The sequence below is a fragment of the Sinocyclocheilus grahami genome, unplaced genomic scaffold (genome assembly GCF_001515645.1).
Source record: "Sinocyclocheilus grahami isolate Dianchi unplaced genomic scaffold, SAMN03320097.WGS_v1.1 scaffold153.1, whole genome shotgun sequence".
NCBI lineage: Eukaryota > Metazoa > Chordata > Actinopteri > Cypriniformes > Cyprinidae > Sinocyclocheilus > Sinocyclocheilus grahami.
Window position 1 is genome coordinate 2,738,279 of NW_015505332.1, and position 24,494 is coordinate 2,762,772.

The following is a 24,494-nucleotide window of genomic DNA, read 5'->3' on the forward strand; positions in this document are numbered from 1 at the left end:
AGAATCCTAAAGCAATTCCAGCATTACATTAGCAGTGAAAATGTGAATTGTAACTTCTAAGATTGCTCTTCAATACAGTAAAATTTAAATAATTTACAAGTGGTTTGCTAAAAAACACAACTTTAACCAATGGTTGACCCTTCCGTGGAATAACTCCTTTAAATGACCCTAAAATCTTCAAAATAGAGCCCAACAACAACGTATAATCAACAGATTCAAATTTGCAAAGTAATAGTTAAAGTTATCAGTAACTATTCATGAATCTGTGTTAACATTAGCTTATAAAAATACAACTATGCATTGTTAGTTCATGTTAGCTCAGGTCCATTAAATAATGACCTTTATAGTACTGTACAGCAATATTAAAATCACTTTTTATGTCTGTTTTAGGCCCGGTTTCACAGACAGGGCTTAGACTAAGCCAGGGTTAGGCCATAGTTCAATTAGGACATACAAGTAATTTTTATGAACATACTTATAAAAATAAACATTACTGGTGTACATTTTGAGATAAAACAAAGGCACTGATATATTTTAAGATCAGTCAGTGCAAGTTTCTTTCAGTTGAAAGAGCTCAGATTTACATTTTAGTCTAGGATTAGGCTTAAGCCTAGTCTGTGAAACCGGGGGTTAATGTTTTAGTGATACTGAAGTTAAAGATACACCTACATTTGCATACTTTTACAGCCATATCTAGTCAGAGAACATCTATTAGAAGTAAACTTTAGCTATGCCGTTTTGCATTGTCGTGCAGGCCGCTTAACCTGAGGTCCTGCAGCGTCTGTCACTGCTATTAGCGGACTGTAAATCACTCTGGATGAACAGCATTAGCTAGATGGCCAGTAACTCGTGAGCGATGGTGTTATAGCCGCGAGAAATCATGAGACATGGAAGGGGCTAATAGATATCAACAAAAGAGAAAATGAAAAAAGAAGATTAGACTGAATAGGACCTCAAAGATCTAGCCTGAAGACAGCTTTTTCATAGTCCATTTGATTAAATAGAGCTCTAACAGACCACGGCTGATCTCTCTGCGCTCGGTGATGAAACAGCTGCTACATTGAAATCAAATAAGACGAAACGGCACAAACTCCTCAACTAACAGGAACATAAGGTTGTTGCGAGACACTAATTTGAAGAATTGCGATTACGGAGAAGTAAAGCAGTGGTAATGCTCTCACTGTAAAGGCCAAACGGGGAGAAATGACTGCAAATAAAACATACCCAGACAGAGGGGCGCTGGGTAGTTCCATCTTCTGACAGGCCCCGGCATGCAGGTTATATATGCACTTCCCTGCAACGAGTGGAAATGAAGAAAGATATTGACTTTTCCAAGAAGCTCTCACCAATTCCGAAGGAAGATGAATCACTCGTAGGAAATGTATCATTCAACGTGCTCTTCAAAAATAACAAAGCCTTGGCACTGTGAATGAATCTAATAAAACGCACAGAGGACCAGAAAATCAAACGCTGAACTTTAAGGTGCTTCTTCAGCTATGGGCACCTTCGTACTTTTCTTCTTTCTCTTTTTTTTTAAACAAACTTTCACTAGTTTGTCTATTAACGTCAGTATACATGCATTATCAGACATCTCATTTTGCTGAACTTTAAGGTGCTTCTTCAGCTATGGGCACCTTCGTACTTTTCTTCTTTCTCTTTTTTTTTTAAACAAACTTTCACTAGTTTGTCTATTAACGTCAGTATACATGCATTATCAGACATCTCATTTTTGTTTTGGAAGTGACATTTTAAACACGCTGCAGCTAATGTCATATAGCATGCATTTCATGCATTCTAAATATACACAATGAAATAATATTGTCATACAATTTGCATTATTATTCAAAACAGAAATTAAACTGTGTACATGATAAGACTTAAGATTGAACAGCTATTGTTTCATGCATTCTAAATGCACACACAACTAGATAATATTTGAATATTTTTTGCATCATTTTACAAAACAACGGCTAGAAAAATAACATTTTGGACGTGCTAATATACAGTATATATGTATACGCTTTTTGCAAATTTTGAAAATTACATCTATACAAATTGCTACACATTGCTAGCATTTCATGCATTCTAAATACACACAACTAAATGTTTTTCACAGTTTTTGGATCATATTACAAAATAACAGCTGACATTTTGAACATGCTAAGGCTAATTTCATAGCTATTGTTTCATGCATTACAAATACACTAAACTAAATAATACTTTTTTGCATAATTTTACAAAAAGCAGCAATTTTCATAGCTAGCATTTCATGCAATTTACATACACTCAACTAAATATTATTCATGTTCACACTTCTTGCATAATTTGACAAAAAGTAGCTACAAAAATGACATTTTGAACATGAGAAGTCTAATTTCATAGCTAGTACTTCATGCATTCCAAAAAAATAATTTTTTTTTGTTGCATAATTTCATTTTGAACATGCTAAACACATGCACCCTAAAATACACAAATAATGTTTCCACACAAAATTACAGAATGGAAATGACAGAAAAATGTATCACAAATGCACCTGTTTCCTTTCCACACATCACATGCATCATAATGTATCTCAAGCTTTTCAATGACAGTTAACCTCTGAAAAAAGATGATATAACTTGGAGAAAAATTTGGGGAAAACAAGGAAGAGAACTAACAGAGAGCTGAATCAATTTTACATAAACAAACAAACAAACAGACAAAAAATACTGAAATGCTGAATTGTTTAGATTACATTTTTTTATATAAAAAAAATCTCAATTCATATTTTATGATGCTTTTTGCTATTTTACATTTTGATATTTTAAGATCAAAAGTCTGGGTGTGGTACAAGAGTAAAAACAATAACATCTACACACAAAAAGCATTTGGAAAGTAGCAAAAATAAACAAAAGTCATAGGAAAAAAGACATTTTAATGCACCCATCAAAATGAAAAAAACAAAAGGTTAAACTAAAAATCAACCCCTGGGACATATGAGTGCTCGTAATTGCACAAATGCCATTTGATTGAATGTCACTCTTCTGAAATAAGTCACCTGTTTAACGCACTGCCAATTACGCACGCAACAATGGTGAAATGCCAAAATGAGCAGCCAAAAAGCTTTTTAGAACGAGTGCAAATGTCTCTGAGCATTTGAAGCTGAGAGCGCTAAGCTATCACTGCCATATTATGATATGAAATCGCCCACCTTTAGAGTGTATCCTTGTTCACAGTGGAACGAGACAACATCCCCCACGAAGTAGCGGTCGCCCACTTTCAAGCCGTTGCTGGGGGTTTGAGGTTCTGGGCAGGAGTCCAAACCTATTGCTTAGGACACAGGAAACTCTCTTCATTTGTCAGAATGTGACTGTTCCCCAACACAAATGGAAACTGATTTGCGTTTACACTGCGAGATGCAAAGGAGCCCCGCGAGAGAGTCATAACAAATGTTGCGTGATTCATGTTGCGGTTAAATTCAATTCATTTGTGGCCGCCTGTGGCAGGGCTCCCAAACGTTCTTTGACAAAATATTTTCTTGAAGTACACCCTCAGATTTTAAGTTAATATTTAAAACCACGCTCACACGTTTACAGTTCTCATTTGTTGGTTAATGGTCAAATGACAAGCAGGAAAACAAATAAAATACATAATGTTTATGTTTACATATGTATAAAATAAAGACTACTTTTATAAGTGTTTGATTTTAATTATTTTATGAAATGCCTTATTAACAGTTTAGGCCTGTCAGAAATATACATTGTGATTATGTTGGTGTATATATTGTGATTGCAATTTGAACTGCGATATAATGGTAAACATTTCATCTCATAAGAAAATGTCTAATGCTGCTGCTGAAATATCCAGACACCACCTCAGTGATATTAATAATAACAATTATTCAATTGTTTTAATATTAGATCTAATTATAAAACATTGAGAGAAATATACTATTGTAATAATACAACTGTACTTTAGAATTAAAAAAAAGATTTTGTGATAATTATAATAATTTTATTTTACACAGAATTTTTTTCTGAAAAATACAAATTTATAAAGGTAATTGCAACTTTTTATCTCACAATTCTGACCTTTTTCCTTGCAATTATAAATTTATATCTCAGACTACAATTCAGACTTTTTTCTCACAATTCTGAGACTCAGAGTTGTGTAATATAAACTCACAATAAAAATAAAACTTATCGCAATTCAGATTTTTTTTTCTTGCAAGTATTAGTTCATATCTCACATTATATTTGACTTTGATCTGATTTTTTTTCTCAAAATTAAAAGTTTATATCTCGTAATTCTGCGCTTATGAGTTAATATCTCACAATTCAGATTTTTTTTTTTTTCTCACAATTTGAGATTTGTTCTCAGAAAAAATTCCAAATTGCAAGGGGGAAAACAAAATCTGAATTGTGAGATATAAACTCGGGATTGAAATAAAACTATTAGAATTGTTAAATAAAGTCACATTTATCTTTTTTTTTTTCATTTTTATATTTTTATATTAAACTTCCATTGGAAACCGTGCTTTGCGTTCTCACTGCAAAGGTGAACAGTCATCATACCTGTATATTCCAGGTGAAAACCAGCTCCAGAAACGCTCATGTCAGTCTGAAAGGTGAGGAACAGGGTGTTGGACGTGGTGTTCAGCAGGTGCGGAATCGTGGTCCCTAGAGGAATTAGCATCAGAACATAATTATCGTTTGCATGACAGGCATAACAGCGCATTGTTTCCTACAGCTCCCTGCAGTCAATCCTGCTGGGATTGTGACATTCCTTCACGAGGCTTCTACGCATGTCATTCAACTCTGTCACGAATGTCAGTGGCTTTATCGAGTCAACAGATGAAGTGGCGTCGCCGCTAAAGTTGGCACCTCGCTGCCATGCACCTAATCAATGCGAAATTACAGCTGGGCACACATCAAGACAGATCAGACCTATTGCAGTTTTGTGAACCTGCGGTGACCTCCATCAAGCAGAGCGATGCTCTGTAGCCACTCTGGAGTCTGGAAGATGGGCTATTTGTCGAGCGGCCGCTGACGTTCAGTGCTAAAGAGGTTGTGACGAATAGAGGCAGGCATTACACTTGCAGCCTTAACCGCAGGGGAATTTAGACCGAGGTGGTCCCATATTTCCCACACGAAGAGCATCCAAGCATATTTTGTCCGCAGCCATTTCACCGTCTTTATGCACGAGGCGTCTCCATCCCATAACTTCCTTTAATCTTTCACTTGTCCTCCGAGCAGATTAAACGTCAAACTGTCAACAATACTTAATGCTTTGTCTGAGAGGGATGGCACCCGCTAAGGTCAACGCATATTTATTTTGCTTTGTGCGGCTGACGCGACGATACGCTGGCAAATAATTAAAATCTGTCTTTCACTTCTGAGGGCTCTTTCGATCTGAGTCACTGGCGCTACATATCATTCTGTCTTCTACCTTAAAGAGAAAATAAAAAGTCTGTAAAACTCTATACCAAGAGGGAAAAAAGGCCTTTCTGATAGACAGATAGTTAAAAGTAAACATGGCACACACAACCCCAAACAAACCCTTTACAAAGATATGGTAACTAACAGAAAAAAACCCCATAAATAAATAAATACATACAAAAATAAAATAAAACCATTGAGAGGATATGGTGGCAAATAATTCAAATCTGTCTTTCACTTCTGAGGGCTCCGTGAAAAACAAAGAGATGAAAATATCTGAAAGAAATTGAGAAAAATTATGTAAAAAGTTAAATAAACAAAAATACATAACCACTAACAGATTACAAAAATAATACAAAAAACTAAAAAATAAATAAATAATAAAATAACATGCAAAGTAAAAAAGTATATAAAAAGTATAAACCAAAAGTTAACAAAAGAAAAATAAATAAATAAATAGATTGTGGCATATAGTAAAAATCCTGTTTTTCACTTCTGAGGGCTCTGCGAAAAAGAAAGATATGAAAATATAAGATAAATAAAAATAAGAAAAAATAAAGAAAATGTAAAGAGTAAAATAAATACATAAATAACAACAGATAGCAAAAAGTTTATATAAAAAACTAAACTAAACTAAACTAAACTAAAAAATAAAATAAAATGTAAAAAATTAAATAAAATAAAATATAAATATAATAAATATATTTCGGCATATAGTTAAAACCTGTCTTTCACTTCTGAGGGCTCTGCGAAAAAGAAAGATATGAAGTGAGTGAGTGAGTGAAAATGTAAGATATGAAAAAAATAAGAAAATGTAAAGAGTAAAATAAATACATAAATAACAATAAAAACTAAACTAAACTAAACTTAAAATAAAATAAAATAAAGGTTAAGAGGATAAAGTACCAGTGTTAATTTTGACAGCAAATTTTGATTTAGTTTCAGTCATAGTCTTTTGACTAAAATGCCATTTAGTTTTAGTCATATTTTAGTCATCTGAATTGTTTTTAGTTTTAGTCGACTAAATATCATAAGGTTTTAGTCGACTAAATCTACAGTAAATTTAGTCAGCTAAAATCTAATGGGTTTAGTTACAATGCATTTATTAAGCATTTCTCAAAAATGTCCAAACTCATTATATAAGTTTGATATTAAGGTTTTATCATGATAGACACCGATTTAACTGCAGTGACACACAACATGCCTTTGTTAAAATTAAATAAAACCACTTCTCATAAAGAACATGGTCTTCTTTTTAATGAAATACCAATGGTTATACAGGCTAATTATGCATTTTTTTATAGCAACTTGTTTACCATCTTCTTCATTCTTTCAAGCAGACGTATTTATTTCTATAAATAAATGTAGATTAACCTTTAGGGCTACTAAAGGTTTTCAGTCAAGAGCAGTGAGTGATTTTCTGTCTTTCTTTTGTTGCTTGACTAACACCAATGACTCGGACAATAGCAACTAAATTAGGCTGCTGTCCCTTTAAAACCGAATGCACAGCTGCAAATGGATGCAATGTACTGATACACGTTCTCCCTACCGTTTACGCTCACTTAAGACATAATCAACTGTGTTTATGTGAATACTCGTCAAAACGGACAATTCGACATAATTGTGTGTAATTCTCTGTTCATGCGACTCGAAAGAGTACTCGCGCGCTGTGAGAGGCGCTTTCTGTGTGTGTATGCTTCAGTGTCTGTGCTCAGAAAACCGGACCGAATTGAGTTCTCTTGTGTGTCGTCAGGTTTATCCATATGTCTGCTCTTCTTTTACTCCCACATATTGACATTTTTGAATGTTTTATGCGACGTGCAGCAAGTGTATGTTAGCTTATGTCCCGCCGGTTCATATGTACGCATCTAACCACGCAGAAGATTCGTTCTGAATGAATCTCTTCCCAAATCGTCCCTCCCTAACTTTTTTGTCTCGTTTTTATTCGTTGACGAAAATGTCAATAGATTTACGTCAAAGTTTTTGTCATTCAAAAAGAGTTTTAGTTCGTTATCGTCAGAGAAAAAATTTAGTTGACGAAAATTATTGACATCAACAAAATTGACACTGTACATTACCAATTTATTAAAATCTGTCTTTGACTTCTGAGGGCTCTGCCATTTTCAGCACTACAATGATATCATTCTGTCTCCTACTTATACTGAGAGCCTCACCAGGGAAACTCTGACACTTGGGAGTTCACTCCTGCTGCTTATAAAGCTGTTGATCCATGATATCCCACGACAGCTCAAATATTGATGTGCTTTGGATGACAAAACAAAGCTCTAGATGAAAGTCAGGTGGCATGTGGTTACAAAAAATAGTCTTATTTCGCAGATGCGATACATTGAGTTTCTTCAGACTGACTAGAGTGTGCAAAAAATAAATAAAAAATGACACCAGGGATGGGTGCGCAACAGTTGTATTTGCAGAATATATTAAAGTCAACATGGTGCGCTAGGGTTATTTGGAAAACAATATCAAATTTAGGGAGAAAAACACATGGTTTCCATCTTACCCGAATAGCTCCCTAGTCGTGGAGCATTGCTGTCGACACCATCGTAAAAGTCTAGAGAGTCCCAGTTGTGTTCGGTGGAAAAAGTCACAACTGTAATCTACAAGATATATAATGGGTTTTAATGTTTTTGTCTCGTCGCTCTGGCCGGACACGGCATCAACAGTATGGTAAGGGGCGTAACATTTACGTCACACGCTTGAGGTATTCGGCCAATCACAACGCACTGGATAGCTGGCCAATCAGAGCACACCTCACTTTTCAGACTGATAAGCTTTGTAAAAATCGAAGCGTTTCAGAAAGGCGGGGCATAGAGGAGAAACAATAATGTACAGTATGTGGAAATTGATGTGTTTTTTTAACCTTAAACCGCATAAACACATTTCATTACACCAAATACACAAAATAATGTTCTTTTTAGCAACATCATATGACCCCTTTAACGGCACATGAAACACTATTCACAATCCATTTGACTGTTTTATCATCACAAAACATGGTAGAGAAATAAATCAAGCAAAGCCTTCTGAAATAATATAAAATGAAAAAACAAACAAACGATTAAATAAATAATAATAGTGAGTAACCAATCAAAATGCTATAAAAGAGCAAATAAAAAAAACTTTAAAAATGTTTTAAAGGTTTTTAAAGGTTGCTTTATATAAAAAGTCTACAATGGATTCAGGAAAACATCTTCAAAATTGTTTGCCGAGTAATATACTTTCTTAAGAAAACTTAAAGCAGCACAAATTAATATATGTTTAATAGATATTGGATTCTAGCAATGGATCTTCATTTGATATTAAGATCTTGTGTGTGATTTGTATATGATCTGATCCCAGCAATGAAAAAAAAATGTAATTTTTACCCACAGTAGAGTTAAATTCAGACATTTTACAATAAAAAAAAATTAAAACAATATTACATGCATATAAAAAATAGAATACTTAAATATGTACATAAGTTAAATAAAGCACCTTATATATTACATGACTCTTAAAAAAGCACCTTAGAAAGCCAAATAAAATCAGCTTGAAACACTACTTGCAATCCTTTTTACAGTTTTGTGGCTGAAAATGAGAGTTGTTGAGGCAGAGCAATTTTTTAAGTTTTGTTAAAATATTATGAAACATGAAAATAGGCCTATGCTGACATTGAGGGGATATCTGAACAACAACAACCACCACCAAAAGAATGTATTATTTTTGTTGTACGACTACATAAGAGAACATTATTGATTACCTTACAGCCATAATATTTTCCATTCTAAATCGAGCTGTACTGAAAGGCACTATGTGAGAACAGACAGTTTTTAATGATGCTCTTGCTGAAGCAACCAGCCAACAATCAACTGGGTCGGTCCATCCTTACCCAACTCCAGTGGGATGTCATTACCAGGTGCAGAACTGAAGCGCCACACATTAATGTTAATACATGTCGCCGCATCTGCTTTAATCTAGCACGGACATAACATGGACTAGTTATGCATTTAAAAAAGGCTCTTTATTTTGCATGCATTACGTCCCGGGAATTTAAATTTACATTTTGTAATTTTGCAGACGCTTTTATCCAAAGCAACTTACAATTGGGGAATACATAAAGCGATTCTTCTTAAAGAGGCAAACAGACACAGGAAGTGCTCGTAATACCAAGTTTCAGGCATTTGTTCAAATAAGCACAAGCTAGAAAGGGAAGGAATAAATAAAGAGAACGTTTTTTTTAAATTTAGGATAAAGTCAAGTAGCGTCAATAGAGACGAGTTTTCAGCTGTCACTTGAAAATTGTCAGGGATTCAGCATTCCGGATAGGGGTGGGAAGATCATTCCACCAGCTGGGAATGGTGAACGAGAAGGTTCTGGAAAGTGATTTTGAGCCTCTCTGTGACGGTACCACGAGGCGTCGCTCACTAGCGGATCTCAGACTTCTGGAGGGAATGTAGATTCGTAATAGTGAATTTGAACGACTTCTTCCAGATGCAGTGTCCTGTATCCCCGAGACCTTCATCTTTTACATAGGCTTCATCCTGCTCTGCTTAAAAAGCATTATGCATTCATCATTTTCAATTATTCAACCTTGCACTCCTTCTATTTGACGTTTCCTCTCATATTTCAGCCCACTGAAGGGAATCCTTTGGGCAGCGAGAAACTCTTATCTTATGAAAAGTTGTCGAGCTTAAGTGTAAGCATAATGATATTTTTGGTCACAGGCAGCCGACAGACACTAATTAAATCTATGTAAAACAGGAAACTTGAGCGGATAAACAAAACTGGCTATTAGCTGACATTGCAAGGTATATAATTTAAAAGAATGGTTCACTCAGAAATAACATTTGTCATTTTTTTTAACCCATATGTGACACTGGAGCACAAAAGCAGTCTTAAGTCGCTGGGGTATATTTGTAGCAATAGCCAAAATACATTGTATGGGTCAAACTTATAGATTTTTCTTTTATGCCAAAAATCATTAGGATATTAAATAAAGATCATGTTCCATGAAGATATTTTGTAAATTACCTACAGCAAACATATCAAAACTTAATTTTTGATTAGTAATATGCATTGCTAAGGACTTCATTTGGACAACTTTAAAGGCGATTATAGAATAAAGAAAATCATATAGGTTCGGAATAATAATATTACATTTTGGGTGAACTACTTATTTACATTAATCGTCAAGATCGGTACAAATATTTTACACTGGTCTGTTGGAGTTTAAGTGAAACAACATTTTTGTAATCAGTATTTTCTTGTCTTGTTTTTTCCCCACACTGGCAAATCGTTTTATCCTGTTTTAAGCATAGGCGCATATTGTCAAATGTATGCTTAAAACAACAACAAAATCTGGAAATGGGGTAAGAAAAATATATTTCATTTAGGATGTATTCACTGAAAACTACTTACTGATTTATCTTGGTTTAAAGATGCTTTATGTTTGCTGGAAAACATGACAAAATACTGATTAAGAAAGTGATTTATTGCACTAGATACATTTATGCCTTCTTGAGAACTTGCAAAGCATAACCTTTTCATCATCAGTCAGTGACAAAGATCCCAAGGACTCGTAGCGTATATGTTCAATTACCACTTGCTGTTTGTTCACAATTACCGCATTGTGCTTTCTAATTGACCAGAAACACATTATTTCAAATGACTTCAATTTTACATTTTCATTAGCGCTTTCAAAACATTCAAAGCACACAAGCCTCAGCTAAGAACAAAAGCAGGAGGGGAAAAAACACTCTAACTGGAATAAATCGAAAGGACGAGAAATGAATCTTCTGGCAAGCCTGACATTTTTTGTCACCTTTGGAGGGCTCAGTAAAGCAATTTGTATTTGCTTGTTGAGGCTTCGCCAGACATTGTGCTCAGCACCTTTTGTGTAGCTATCAATAAGTGCGAATCCTCTCTGGATGTTAACTACCGCAAGGGCGTTCTGTCTTCACAGGCAGTATTTGACGCTATCTGTCAAAGGCACCGAGGCGATCTGGAGGCCCGAGTCAATCACTTTGTTTTCAATCGTCAGGTGCACCTTCAGGCGGCAAGTCGTCGCTTTTGTACCGTGCAAAAAAAAATAAAAAATACCACACATCCGTTTGTGCTTTAGTCTTTTCCTTCTTTATTCTCCCTTCTGTTGCCTGAAAGAACATGGTTAAATCAACGCAATTATTCAGTTGACTTCCATTTGGAGCGCATCTATATTCCACAGGTGATGTCCCACGCGCTCTCACGCCCCCGCTATAATCAAAAAGGTTTCCAGCTACGTTAATGTCATCATTAGCAGCCGGCGCTCAAAGAGAGGATGAGCACGTCGCTCGGGGCTGAGAGCAATTTCATGTAAATCAATGGAACGTGAGTCGCCGTTACCATAAATAGAGTAACACACATGTGGGTAAAAGCTAATGTTAACACTTGATCGTGGCTAGTAGAAGCGTGTCGTTTGGTTTGTATGTCTGTATGTCTGTATGTCTACATATTGCTGGCTCTTTTTTTTTTTTCCATGTCCATTGATGCACAGTTTATTTACTAAGCTGTATTAAGTTAATACTATATTAAAAAGGCAAAATAATGCTGTCACCCTATTTCAGATTAATGCTCCAATTGTACAATTAATTTGTATTATTAGTGATATAATTTAAAAATTAATTAGTATCATTAGTAATATAATATTTTAATAAAATACATTATATTTCAATTCCATTTTTTATTTCAGATAACTAAATATTAAATTAAAATGGCAAATTAAGATTAATGCTCTAACTGCATTATTTTATTATTAATAATGTAATATAATATATTAATAAAATGTATTATTTCAATTTAATTACTATTTTTACTATAATTATTTTCATTATAATTTAAAAATAATTCTTTTTTTTTACATTTTAAATGAGTAAATACTAAACAATAAATTAAAATGGAAAATTAATGCTGTCTCCTTCATTTAAAATAATGCTTTAATTGCAAAATGTATTAGTAGTAATAATACAACTGCAGAATGAATTTGTTTTATTAGTAATATAATATAATATTTTAGTAAAATTAATATTTTAGATTAAATATTAGATATGCTAAATTATATTATTAATAATATAATATCCAAATTATTTAGATTGTAATTTAATTATTATTTTTAAATTTTAGATTTGTAAATACAAAACATTAATATTACCTTGAAATATTACAGTAAAAATTATTGCTGTCACTCTAATTTAGATTAATGCTCTATTTGCAGAATTAAGTAGTGTTAAAATACTAATTTAGATTAATTAAAATATAACTATATGGTATTTTAATAAAATTAATAAAATTGTATTTTATATTTTTTATTGTATATTATTATTTTTATATTAAAATACTAAAAATTTATTATTATATAATAATTATTATATAGTATTTGTTATATAGAGATATTAAATATACTTTTCATACAGGTACTTCAGCACCAATGCTCAGTATTACCAAAACTACAGAAAGACTGCTATTATTACATATTTTTTATACTAAACTGAAGCCAATGTTAGCAATATTTCTGCAGTACCGGCACCAAATCAATTCGCCAACCCTTGTGTGTGACTGACAGGTGACAGCAGATGTGTGTCAAAATAGATCTGCCTATTATCATCCCTAATAAAAGGCTGGAAAAGGAGATCTGACACATCTGAGACTGAACCCGTGCCTCCCACGTGAGGACCACGGCTCAACATGTCAGACTGTGTGCTAACCACTAAGCCAGGACATTAGCTGCTGAACAATGAGCATCAAAATGTGTGTGCATGTTATTTTAAGAATTATTTCACGAGATACGACATAAAGTGACAAAGGTGAATCCAGTAATGGACACATGGACCTGCAGCACCTGTGCAGAAAATGCCATAAAAAAATAATTACGTGGAGCGGTTACCAATAGCAACCCTGTGTGCAAAGCCCACACACTGTAAAAATGAATATAAAACTCCTGGTGATTCACTGAGGCTTTTCCCTTTAGCAGGAATAATCGATGATAACAGATGTTATGGTCAGAGGTTTGATTTACCCTCTTACAGCACCACCGCACAAGACGGCACAGAAAGGAGGGATTTGATCATTTTCAGTTACTAATTTCTAGGAGGAGCTAAAAATTTACACTTTTATTGGTTTTTAAAGGGGTAGTTCACCCCAAAATGATATTTACTGTTAATTTACTCACCCTCAAGCCATCCAAGATGACTTTTTTCTTCAGTAGAACAGTAAAGAAGATTTTTAGCAGAAACCGTAGTCCTTGGTGATTCATAAAATGCAAGTCAATGGCTACCATCACTTTAGAGTCCAAAAAGCATGTACAGGCAAGACAAAATTATTACTCATGGCTTCTGATGATATACTGAGGTCTTATGAAGTGAGACGATTGGTCTGTGCAAGAAACTAAATAGTATTTGCAACATTATTACCTGTAATCCAGAGCCTCAGGAAAACAGAGTTTGATTATTTTCCTTAAACGGACTCTTTCAGACAGTTCATTACAATAAACTGATTCAAATGAACTGATTCACTAGTTCATTTACACAATCAATGCATAATAATGTTGTAAATATTGTTCAGTTTCTCGCACAGGCCGGTTGTTTCGCTTCATAAGACCTCAATATATTGTCATGAGCCACAGGTATTAATTTTGTGTTGCCTGATAGGCTCTTTTATGACTTCAAAGGTGACGGTAGCTGTTGAATTGCACTTTATGAATCACCAAGGACCACGGTTTCAGCTAAAAATCATCTATGTTCTACTGAACAGAAAAAGAAAGCCATCTTGGGTGACCTAAGAGTAAGCAAATTAACAGTAAATTTCATTTTTGGGTGAACTATTTCTTTAATATTGGTTATGAATGTGAGGCTGATTGATGCAGTGATTTTATTATTAGGAACGTGCAAATACTCATTTAACATGTGAAGAAGAAATCTTAAGGTAAGGCTTTAAAAAAAAACAAGCTAATTAAATCAAGGATAAGAGTGAAGTTGAAAAATGATGATGAAAGGATATCAGGGGAAAAAAACAGTAAGACATTAAGTTCTGTTGTGCAAAATCATGACTATTTGCGCTATGCGCTGAGAAAATGATGCCGCATTGTTTGGTTGGTGAGAGCATAAGGATGGCGGCTTTGCTTTCAGCGCCTGTTGATTCTCTCATAGGAGCATTTCTATTAAATTGTATGAGGACACGGCTAGAAGGAAAGTATTCTGTCAACTTGCATCAAGAGATTTACCCGAGATTCACATTTACTTGAAATTGCATTTCATGGGGGCCTCCACACTGTGTGAACGCTCCTGTATCCATTAGCTCCCAGCACATTTATTTTTAATAAAACCCCCTCAAATCTCTCCGGCTCTGTTGCACAACATAGTGAGTGACTTCGAAGGACCAACATCCAAACCACCATGGAACTACATACGTGACTTATCTGGAACGCTGTACAAATGCAGAAACTCATACAAATAGTGCTCCTCATGCGAAGCATGCCACAGATTCGACTGAGTTGATTTCAATGAATTGGCATTAACATGTTGCTAGGCAAAATCGTGATAATCAAATTACTTAATAACCATGCCTAAAAATTCACAGCACACACAAATAGTAAAACAGTAAAATATTTATCTATTTTGATGTCAGTGTATTAAAATATGTTAATCTATAACAAAATAAATTCATAAATACTAATATAAAAAATTATAAATACAATTGATTAATAATTTTAAGTAAAACATTAGTGATCTAGTAACACCTAAAATAAAATAAAATGATTTATACCTTTATTTATATATATATACATGTATATCATATTATACTATATTATATTATATTATAACAATAAATGCATTAATAATAAAAAATAATTTAAGAAGTGTAATTAAAGTGTATAATCTTTGATTAATTCAGAAAATAAAATTTCTTTGTTATTAATGTATTTATTACACCATATTGATACAACAGAATAAAAATGTATAAATACTAATATAAAAATAATAAATACTATTAATACATTAAGTAATAGAAACATTTAAAATAAATTAACTTTTACTTAATTTCATAAAAAATATATTGTATTAATAAGATTAATAATATAAATAAAATAATAAAAAATTTAAGTATATCACTTTTGATTGATTTAATTTATAAATACTTTTATAAAAATTCCATAATTTAAGTAATACTAGTAATATAGCAAAATTTAAAATAAATGAACTTTTACTTAATTTCATTCAAAATATATTGTATTAATAAAATTAATAACATACATTAAATAATACAAAATTAAAGTATATCACCTTTGAACATTTTGATTTAATTTATAATTTTTTTTGTAAAAATGTAAAAATACTATTAATTAATAACTTAGTAATCTAGCAAAATTGAAACTACATTTTAATTTATTCCATTAAAACATATTGCATTATATTAAGCTACTAATATTAATAATGTAAATAATACTTTGATTAATTTGGATAAATCTCTTAAATGGGGTGATTACAATAGTTTAATTTAATATAAACAAATACTGACATGAAAATTAATAAACACTATTCATTTACAATTTAAGTAATACTTTAGTAAGGCACTCAAATTTAAAATTACATTCTACTTAATTTCATTAAAACACATTGTATTATATTAATAATATTCATAATACAATTTAAGAAATGTAATGAAAGTATAGCATCTGATTAATTATATGAATATACCTGTAGATAATATAAACATCTATTTTATATATTTAATTCATGATTTGTCAAATTATGGGATTGTCTTCTCCATGAATGCATGCAATGCTGCCTTAAAATCTGGCTAAAATGAGGCATTTTAGTAGACAGCACAGTCATTTTGGAACAGCCTGGGATGCACCTAAAATGCTTCCTTATGATGGCAGAGTTTTGGAACAGAGCCTCTATCTCAGCCTGAGCTGACGTCCACGCCACAGGTCTTCCCCAGCAGCAGGGGCAGTATTGAGCACACAGACGTGCGGGGGTGTACATACCGACACATGTTGGCACAGTGCCGTTCCATTGGGCCAGTGTGTTGGGCACTGCCTCACACCTGATGGCACTGGCACCATGAAGAGTGTAACCTGGGTTACACTCGAAAAGCACCACCGTGCCCAATCCAAAGTCATTCCCAATGCGCTTCCCGTAGCGAGGCTCGGGCACGGAGCTGCATTGGGAAGCACTGGTCCTCGGAACAGCTGCAGAAACGCAAGAAGAAAAAACAAATATATACTGCCAGTCAAAAGTTTGGAGTCTGTAACATCTTTTACACATACAGTTATTTACTACATACAGAAAACATGTTGTGCACAGTGTAAATATTGCATACTGCAAAAATAGCACAAGTAACCTTAAGTTTACTAGAGATTAATTGAGAAGTACAAACCTTGATACACAAAATGAAAACCTTTAGCTGTGTTTGGTCCCTCGGTTTTGAACCTGATGGTGATTTCATTGGCAGAGCTCAGTGGCAATGGCTCTCCTATCAAAAGAGAAATTTGAGGAGGTGAGGAAAAGAAAAACAGTTCTGTTATATGTCTGCAGCAACAACAACAGCATAAATGAGCCCATCAATACATCTGCTGAGTGCTGCCACATCGACAGTGTTAAAGGAAATCATGTGTCTTCAGTACACCAACAAGAGCGGTCCAAAGGTCTGAGACTATGAGTGAAAATGTGTGTTGCATCCTTTTATATTTTAATACATGTTTTATTACACATTATATACAGTATCAGCATAATTTAAGTAAAAAATTGAACAGAAAAAATGATGGCTCTCCTATCAAAAGAGAAATTTGAGGAGGTGAGGAAAAGAAAAACAGTTCTGTTATATGTCTGCAGCAACAACAACAGCATAAATGAGCCCATCAATACATCTGCTGAGTGCTGCCACATCGACAGTGTTAAAGGAAATCATGTGTCTTCAGTACACCAACAAGAGCGGTCCAAAGGTCTGAGACTATGAGTGAAAATGTGTGTTGCATCCTTTTATATTTTAATACATGTTTTATTACACATTATATACAGTATAACGCGTTAAATATATTTAACGCAAACAGAAAAAATGAACTTTTGGGGGTAATGCTTTAGTAGTAACACGAGATACATAATCAGATTACTTTTTTTCAAGTAACTAGCAAATTTACTTTAAAATTCACAACAAAATATCGGCGTTACTTTTCAAATAAGTAGCTACAAAAATGACTTTAGTTGAACATCACATTTGTGTGTGTTTTTTGGGGGTTATATATACTGTATATTATATGGTTATATATACATTAGTGGTGTCAAAATTAGCACGTTAACGCAGGCGATTCATTTTTTCAGTTTAACGCGTTAAATATATTTAACGCAATTAACGTAGGCTAGGGTTGGCCACCCCACTCACAACTGCTGCTTCTGTCACTTTCTTTTTCTCTTGACATGAAGAGCATTTATTCAGTCGCAGAACGACTGAGAACGGGAGACATTTCAGACGCGTGCTCCACTACACCTCAGGGTCAGGCGCGAGTCAAGCGAGCGCGGAAAAATAAACGGCTGTTCAATTGCAGGCACAAAGGCGCCGGCGCGTGCTGTAGCCTGTATCCTTTCATATCAAAGCACGAAATAAACTACGTGCATGCAATGTCGTGGTCAGTTAAGTCATGAGGTTACCAAAAAGGCGATTAAAGCTGCCTTAAAACTGTGCATGCATGTAATATATTTTATACGAGTCACATTTAAGAACAAGAACATGTCTCTGAAATGGTTTTCAAAACTGTCGCACTCATCTAACACACCCGATTCAACTCGTCAGCTCATTAATAGAGACTTTAAGACCTGAAGTGGGTCAGAAAAGGTCAAAAGAGTTGAGAGAAAATATGATGCGTGTCAGATCCGCGTCACGTTCTCTCAATTATACTGTAATGTTGAATGGCTATAGTCAATGGTTAAATATGGGGGGGCATTTTATAGAGAAATCAGTATTGGTATCATTGATACTGGCCTTCAATCATAAAAAAGATGACATTAAACAAATATTAAAAAATATACTGTCTTCATGTTGTTTGTACATTCATTTGAAGATGCGATTAATTAGTATTTTTTTTTTTAAATCGATTGACAGCACTAATATATATATATATACACACACACACACACACACACACACACACACACACAATATAATATAATGCAATAGAGCATTAATCTAAATTAGAGTGACTAAATTAGTCTAAATTAGCCATTTTAATTTAATGTTTAGTAAGTGATATTTAACATTTAGTATATCTAATATTAAATATAACAATAATATAATATTCTATTATATGTTTTATATTATACAGTATATATTATACATTCATTCATTAATTATATTTTTTTACATTTAGATTTTACTAGATTACTAATATTTTTATATTATATTATATTATATAGAAATAGTGCCAAATCTAAATTTATTTCTTTATTTCAGATCAAAATCCTAACAGCTTATTTTCAGATTTAAATGGCGAAAAGGTCCCAGATTTTCAATTTGGTCCCAGTTGCATGTCAGAAGCACATTAACAACAACACGACATTCAGCGCAGCGGAACAGTTTTGGGAACGAGATCTGACTGCGGCAGTCCTTCATGTAGTTTAATGTCATCTCGTCTCGGCAGACGTGCCTTTAGTTGGCCTCATGCGGAGGCGGTAAACAAAGCCTTTTACCTGAGTGAGAGCCGTGCGCAGAGGTGAGGAGAGCAGACTCCGTCGAGGGCCCGTCAAAGATCTCCAGCACATCACTAGGGGTCGTCTGGAAGAACATAAACTGGCCGAAGAGAACTGTAGTGAGAAACAGAGGGGAAAAAAACAGAGTCTTCTTAAAAAAAACATTCGCTGTTGTTTACTAGCCGTAAGTCATTTGCTTTAGTATATAAGACCTGATTACTGTGTATTTATATCCATGCAGATCAGTGTAGCATCCCTACAAATTTTTTATCAGCTGGCATCATTTCCCAAAGGAAGATTTTTTTTTTTGCTGAGATGTTGCTCTTTCATAGAATGAAATCGAGTCAGCTTGAAATCAAACATGACCTTATTTACTTTATAATACATGTAGACAAAATAAGTTAGTGGTAAGTCACCGCTGGCAAGATGAGGGTTTAATAAGAGTTGGCTATTAATGCAGTGGTAACACAATTTCTTTCTTTCTTTCTTTCTTTTTTTTTAAATCAGTGCTACATGAATAGAGAATAACAGCTGTGGCAAAAAAAGGTAGGAAACTTCAACACCCACAATGCACTGGACTTCATCAGAATATCTGTGAGTGAGGATGCAAACATGCTGAGATACGATCTGTCGTTTTTATAAAACTACAGCAGGGCAAAGGTTTGTATGGTTTATTTACTTGTAGAAATAGTATTTTAAAATAATAAAAAATAACCATATAACATTTAATTAATTAATGATGCATTTATTTTTATTCTTCCCAATAAAATAATATCAATTGTATTACAATTAATTTATATGATAATACTATTCATGCATTCATTCATTCAGAAATGCAACTGATATATTAGACATCGCATTTGTGATGGTACTTCTATATGGGTTGAAGGCGTAACAGAAATGGCGTTGTCTCTTATGGCTTTCAAAGGGACCTCGGGTGAAACGAGTAGTCCTAGAGCTAATAAAACTTCCAGTATATGACACCTTCGATAATATAGCTCGTATTTCTGTCCCCACTTATAGCAGTGCTCCCAACACAATCATCACTTATTGAATTTAACAGTAACCAACTCTACCGAAGTCACAGCATGGAAGCCCTAACAAGAGATTCAAACTTCTGCAGGGAAATGCAATAAATTAATATTGCAACTCTAAATAAAGCTATAAACCAGCAGAGTCGTCGATACTCAAACTCTAAAGAGAGTAAGTGAATCTGGTTCGCCTGAGGGCCTCGCAACAGAGTCTGCCTTCAGGCAATCGCCGTACATTAGACAGATGATAAAACACTATAGAACACCAGAGCACAAGGTGAGAAAAACAGAGCCATATGTTTGTCATTTCTTATGAATAATTCACAGTCAAACTTGCTCGCTCTTTTTACTTTCAGGCATTTGAAAGAAATATATTTCCTGTAATTGGACGAGGTACGGTAGTTGCACAACTGTTTAGTTTGAAAGCAGCAGCACATATTAAGACAATTTCAGCAATAAATGACGTTAACCTGAGTAGGTAACGCAAAGAAACACTCAACTCACACAAAAATAACTGTAAAATAACAGAAAAAAGTACTGGCAGCTCATTATCGGGACATTATCTATTAATTTGACTGACAACCCTAAAAGAAGTGCAAAATTCAAAATACAAGTAAAAAAAATACCTGTAAAAAAAATTAGTGTAACTTTCTATAATTTGAAAAGAAAAAAAATCACAAAATGTAATACTTCAGTTGCATTACAAAACAATTTTCTTAAACTTTTTCCAGTAAAAATAATAAAAACAGGACACATTTAGGTAGTAATAATATTATATCCTTAAATATATTTTGCTTCTTAAAAAACATTCTTATTACAATTTAAAATCACTGTTCGCCATTTGAATATATTTTCAACATTGATAATAATAAGAAATGTTTCTTGGAAGCAAATCAGCAAATCATTTCTAAAGGATCATGAAATCAAGAAAATACAGCTTTGCATCTCATGAATAAATTCTATAGTTCTATAGTCTATAGAACACAAAAAATTGTCTATAAAAAATCCAGTGAGTTAGGAAAAATATCCTTTATTCATCAATTCTATGTTGCCATGGCATAAGGTCTCTACTCCCAAAGCAAGTCTGGGATTTTCCACCCATTTTATTTTATTGTTTTGTTGTTGTTGTTTTTATCACAAGTTCACTCAGAATGTTAATGACATATTCACATAGCTTTGTCTCATGAATATTAATATGGTGATGTTCAACACTGCTAGGTGAACTTCCTGGAGTGCCCAGTCATGAACTAATTAATATTCATGAGATCCATTTAAAGTTTGCTTAAATATTTTTACACAACCATTTTCCTTATTTTTATACAAATTTCAATATATGCTCATCTCCAATATGTATTAATTTGGCTATCAGGTGGAGGCATATCTGCAGTTCAACAATTAAACATCAAATTACAGTACAATTATAAAAAAACATAATTGAGCAATAAAGTTAATTATTTTAAAAAATAACCAAATAAATGTATTTAATTATTGATACACAGTTTTTTTTATTCTTTGCACTACAAGTTAGTAGTTACAAGTGTTATTGTAATCTTATTCATTGATTAATTTATGCATGCATGAACCAAAAAAATTTAACAACAACAGTTTACATCTTACAGACATGTAATTATAAATTACAATGACAAATAACATAGCTTACAAATGAAAACTGTCAGTATTATTTAATAGCCACATCAACATTTGTAACAGTATCTTACTGGTCCAAAATCCAGCTTTCATAACTGAGTGTTAAACATTAATCATCATCTGATCAGCTGTCACACGTCACACATGTTCACTGGTCAACAGACAAACTACTTGATGCATTGTGTTTTTACTAATTACACCTCATATATCAGCTCCTTCTGTAGCCCCCTCTATTATCAGCAGTCAATAACAAGCCCTCAGTGGGAGCGTACGACTTCTGGAATTAATATTTCAGCGAATGAGATGCCAAAGTCCCTTTTGGGCATGTGGTTTGGCAAGCTTATCCAATCTTATTATAATACAGGTACAGGATATTAGTCAACAAATCAATATCATGCATTCACTGCACGATTAATTCTGACAGACACAAAGGCTACTGACTAATTGGCTCTTCTGTTGTTTGTTATACAAGAACCATGTGGTGTTTGATCGTCACACAATGTCAAATAAGTAACATTATTCTCCACATGCTCCGTACGGAGGTCACACATGCCGCCTGGTTGGATATTACCGTCTCCTGAGGACTGGGAAATTCAACGCAATGCAGGACCAATCAAAATGATCTGAGCTCGACATTAACACAAAGATTCGAACATCTCAGGGCCTCGTCAACTTTTAATGGCTTATTAAGTAAAGGAAATGGCACTGTCGTTGGCTAGTCAACCTCTTTCTTTCTCGACAAGGAAAGCGAAGACCATTAAATCAAATCTAGGAGACATCTTTACAGCTGAGGTCACCATTGTGATCTAGAAGGGTAATGGTGAACGGCTGTTCTTGTCCTTACCAATCTAACTGCGCCTCCAGGCTTTTATAGTGCTAGGTGATTGTGTGTTAGACCAGTGAACAAATAAATCAGCGCTGGTTCTCAGCGAGGTTTCTTTTCAGGCAGAATCTGCTGTCTAAGATGAAGGACTGACAAAAGAAGCTACTTTTTCAGCTGCCTTGTTTTCAGACATATTTTACCCATTCATTTCTTTCCATAGCATTTCAGAAAGATCTATCTATCTATCTATCTATCTATCTATCTATCTATCTATCTATCTATCTATCTATCTATCTATCTGTGCTGTCAAATGATTAATCGTGATTAATCGCATCCAAATTAAAAGTTTTTATTTACATAATATATCTGTGTGTACTGTGTATATTTATTATGTATATATAAATACACATATTCAGTATATATTTTGAAAATATTTACATGTATATATTTATATTCATATAATATATAAATATATTTCATATATAAATGTAAAATTTTTCTTAAATATATACATGTATGGGTGTGTACAGAGTACACACACACACACACTGTGAACAAAAACTTTTATTTTAGATGAGATTAATCGTTTGACAGCACTAATATATATATATATATTTAAATACAGCCAAAAACTATATATAATTATAATATATATAATTATTATCATTATTACAATTAAACACTAATAATGAGCTAGTTAGTACATAAACTTGGGCAGAAAAACAGAAACTAAATTTTTTAAAACTATAGACAGTAAAATAATAGTAGATAATAGAGCACAAATAATAAATAGTAAAAAAAATAATAAATACAAATAAAAATAAAAAACCAACAACAGCAACAATAATAATAATAGTGAAAGTACTAATTGCAGAGTGAAAACTACACACACACACACACACACACACACACACAGACACGTGTGTTTTGTGAGGGATAATTAATCACAAATATATATAGAGAGAAAAATACACACACACACACACACACACACACACGTGTGTATATATTCTATATATATATATATATATATATATATATATAGATATATACATAGAGAGAGAGAAGAAAAACAGAAACAAAAAAAGTGTAAAATAATATTAATAATCTAACAGTATCTAATAATAACAGATCGCAAAAATAATAATATAACAATAATAATAATTGTTAAAGTACTAATTGCAGAGTGAAAACTAACAAATAAAAATCAACACTAAACTTTAACACTGTTAAACAATTTAAATGATAGCTAGTTAGTACATGAATTTTGGCAGGCATAAAATACTAAAACTAACTACCTAACTTACCAACTAGCTAGCTAAATAAATAAACAAACAAACAACTTTAAAACTAAAGTTTTGGTTATTCACTTAAGATTCAACAATTCAATCATATATATATATATATATATATAAATTTAATTTTTATGGACATTCCTTAATTTTCCAAACAGAAAAAAAATAGCAGAAAAAATTGGAAAGTCAGTTGCATTACTGTAAACATGACCACTTATGGCTTATGGCTGCAGAATCATCACCCAACTACCTCATGGCTCATGGTAGATCTGAGTTGAATGGTTTAAACACTATCTAAAAGCCACTTTCTCTACAGACAGAATAAATGGTATTGTACTTCCAGGAACCCGATTGCACTCTATTTACAGCGGTAAGAATGAAGTCTTATGCAAGTCTGTGATTAACACGTACATTCAAGGTTAAACTACTGCAAAATTGCCCATCACATTATCCACATTATTTCCTGTACAGTGAGGAGTACAAACATAAAAAAATGTCAAAAATAAGGTCAACACCATACGCTCCTTCAACAACAGAGAGTCAGCAGGTGGATTAGAGGCTAACTAGAC

At 33.3% G+C, this 24,494-nt stretch overlaps 1 protein-coding gene across 1 annotated transcript in view; it reads right to left on the minus strand.

Moving 5' to 3' along the window:
• LOC107592529 (CUB and sushi domain-containing protein 3-like) overlaps window positions 1-24,494 on the minus strand; it is a 309,662-nt gene that overhangs the window by 90,454 nt on the left and 194,714 nt on the right. Inside the window, exons 30-36 of the mRNA XM_016282061.1 lie at window positions 19,130-19,243; window positions 16,827-16,922; window positions 16,435-16,638; window positions 7,936-8,025; window positions 4,554-4,658; window positions 3,191-3,309; window positions 1,225-1,294 (exon numbers count right to left, since the gene is read on the minus strand). Coding sequence (XP_016137547.1) covers window positions 1,225-1,294; window positions 3,191-3,309; window positions 4,554-4,658; window positions 7,936-8,025; window positions 16,435-16,638; window positions 16,827-16,922; window positions 19,130-19,243 — 798 coding nt within the window. The remainder of the gene's footprint in view (window positions 1-1,224; window positions 1,295-3,190; window positions 3,310-4,553; window positions 4,659-7,935; window positions 8,026-16,434; window positions 16,639-16,826; window positions 16,923-19,129; window positions 19,244-24,494) is intronic.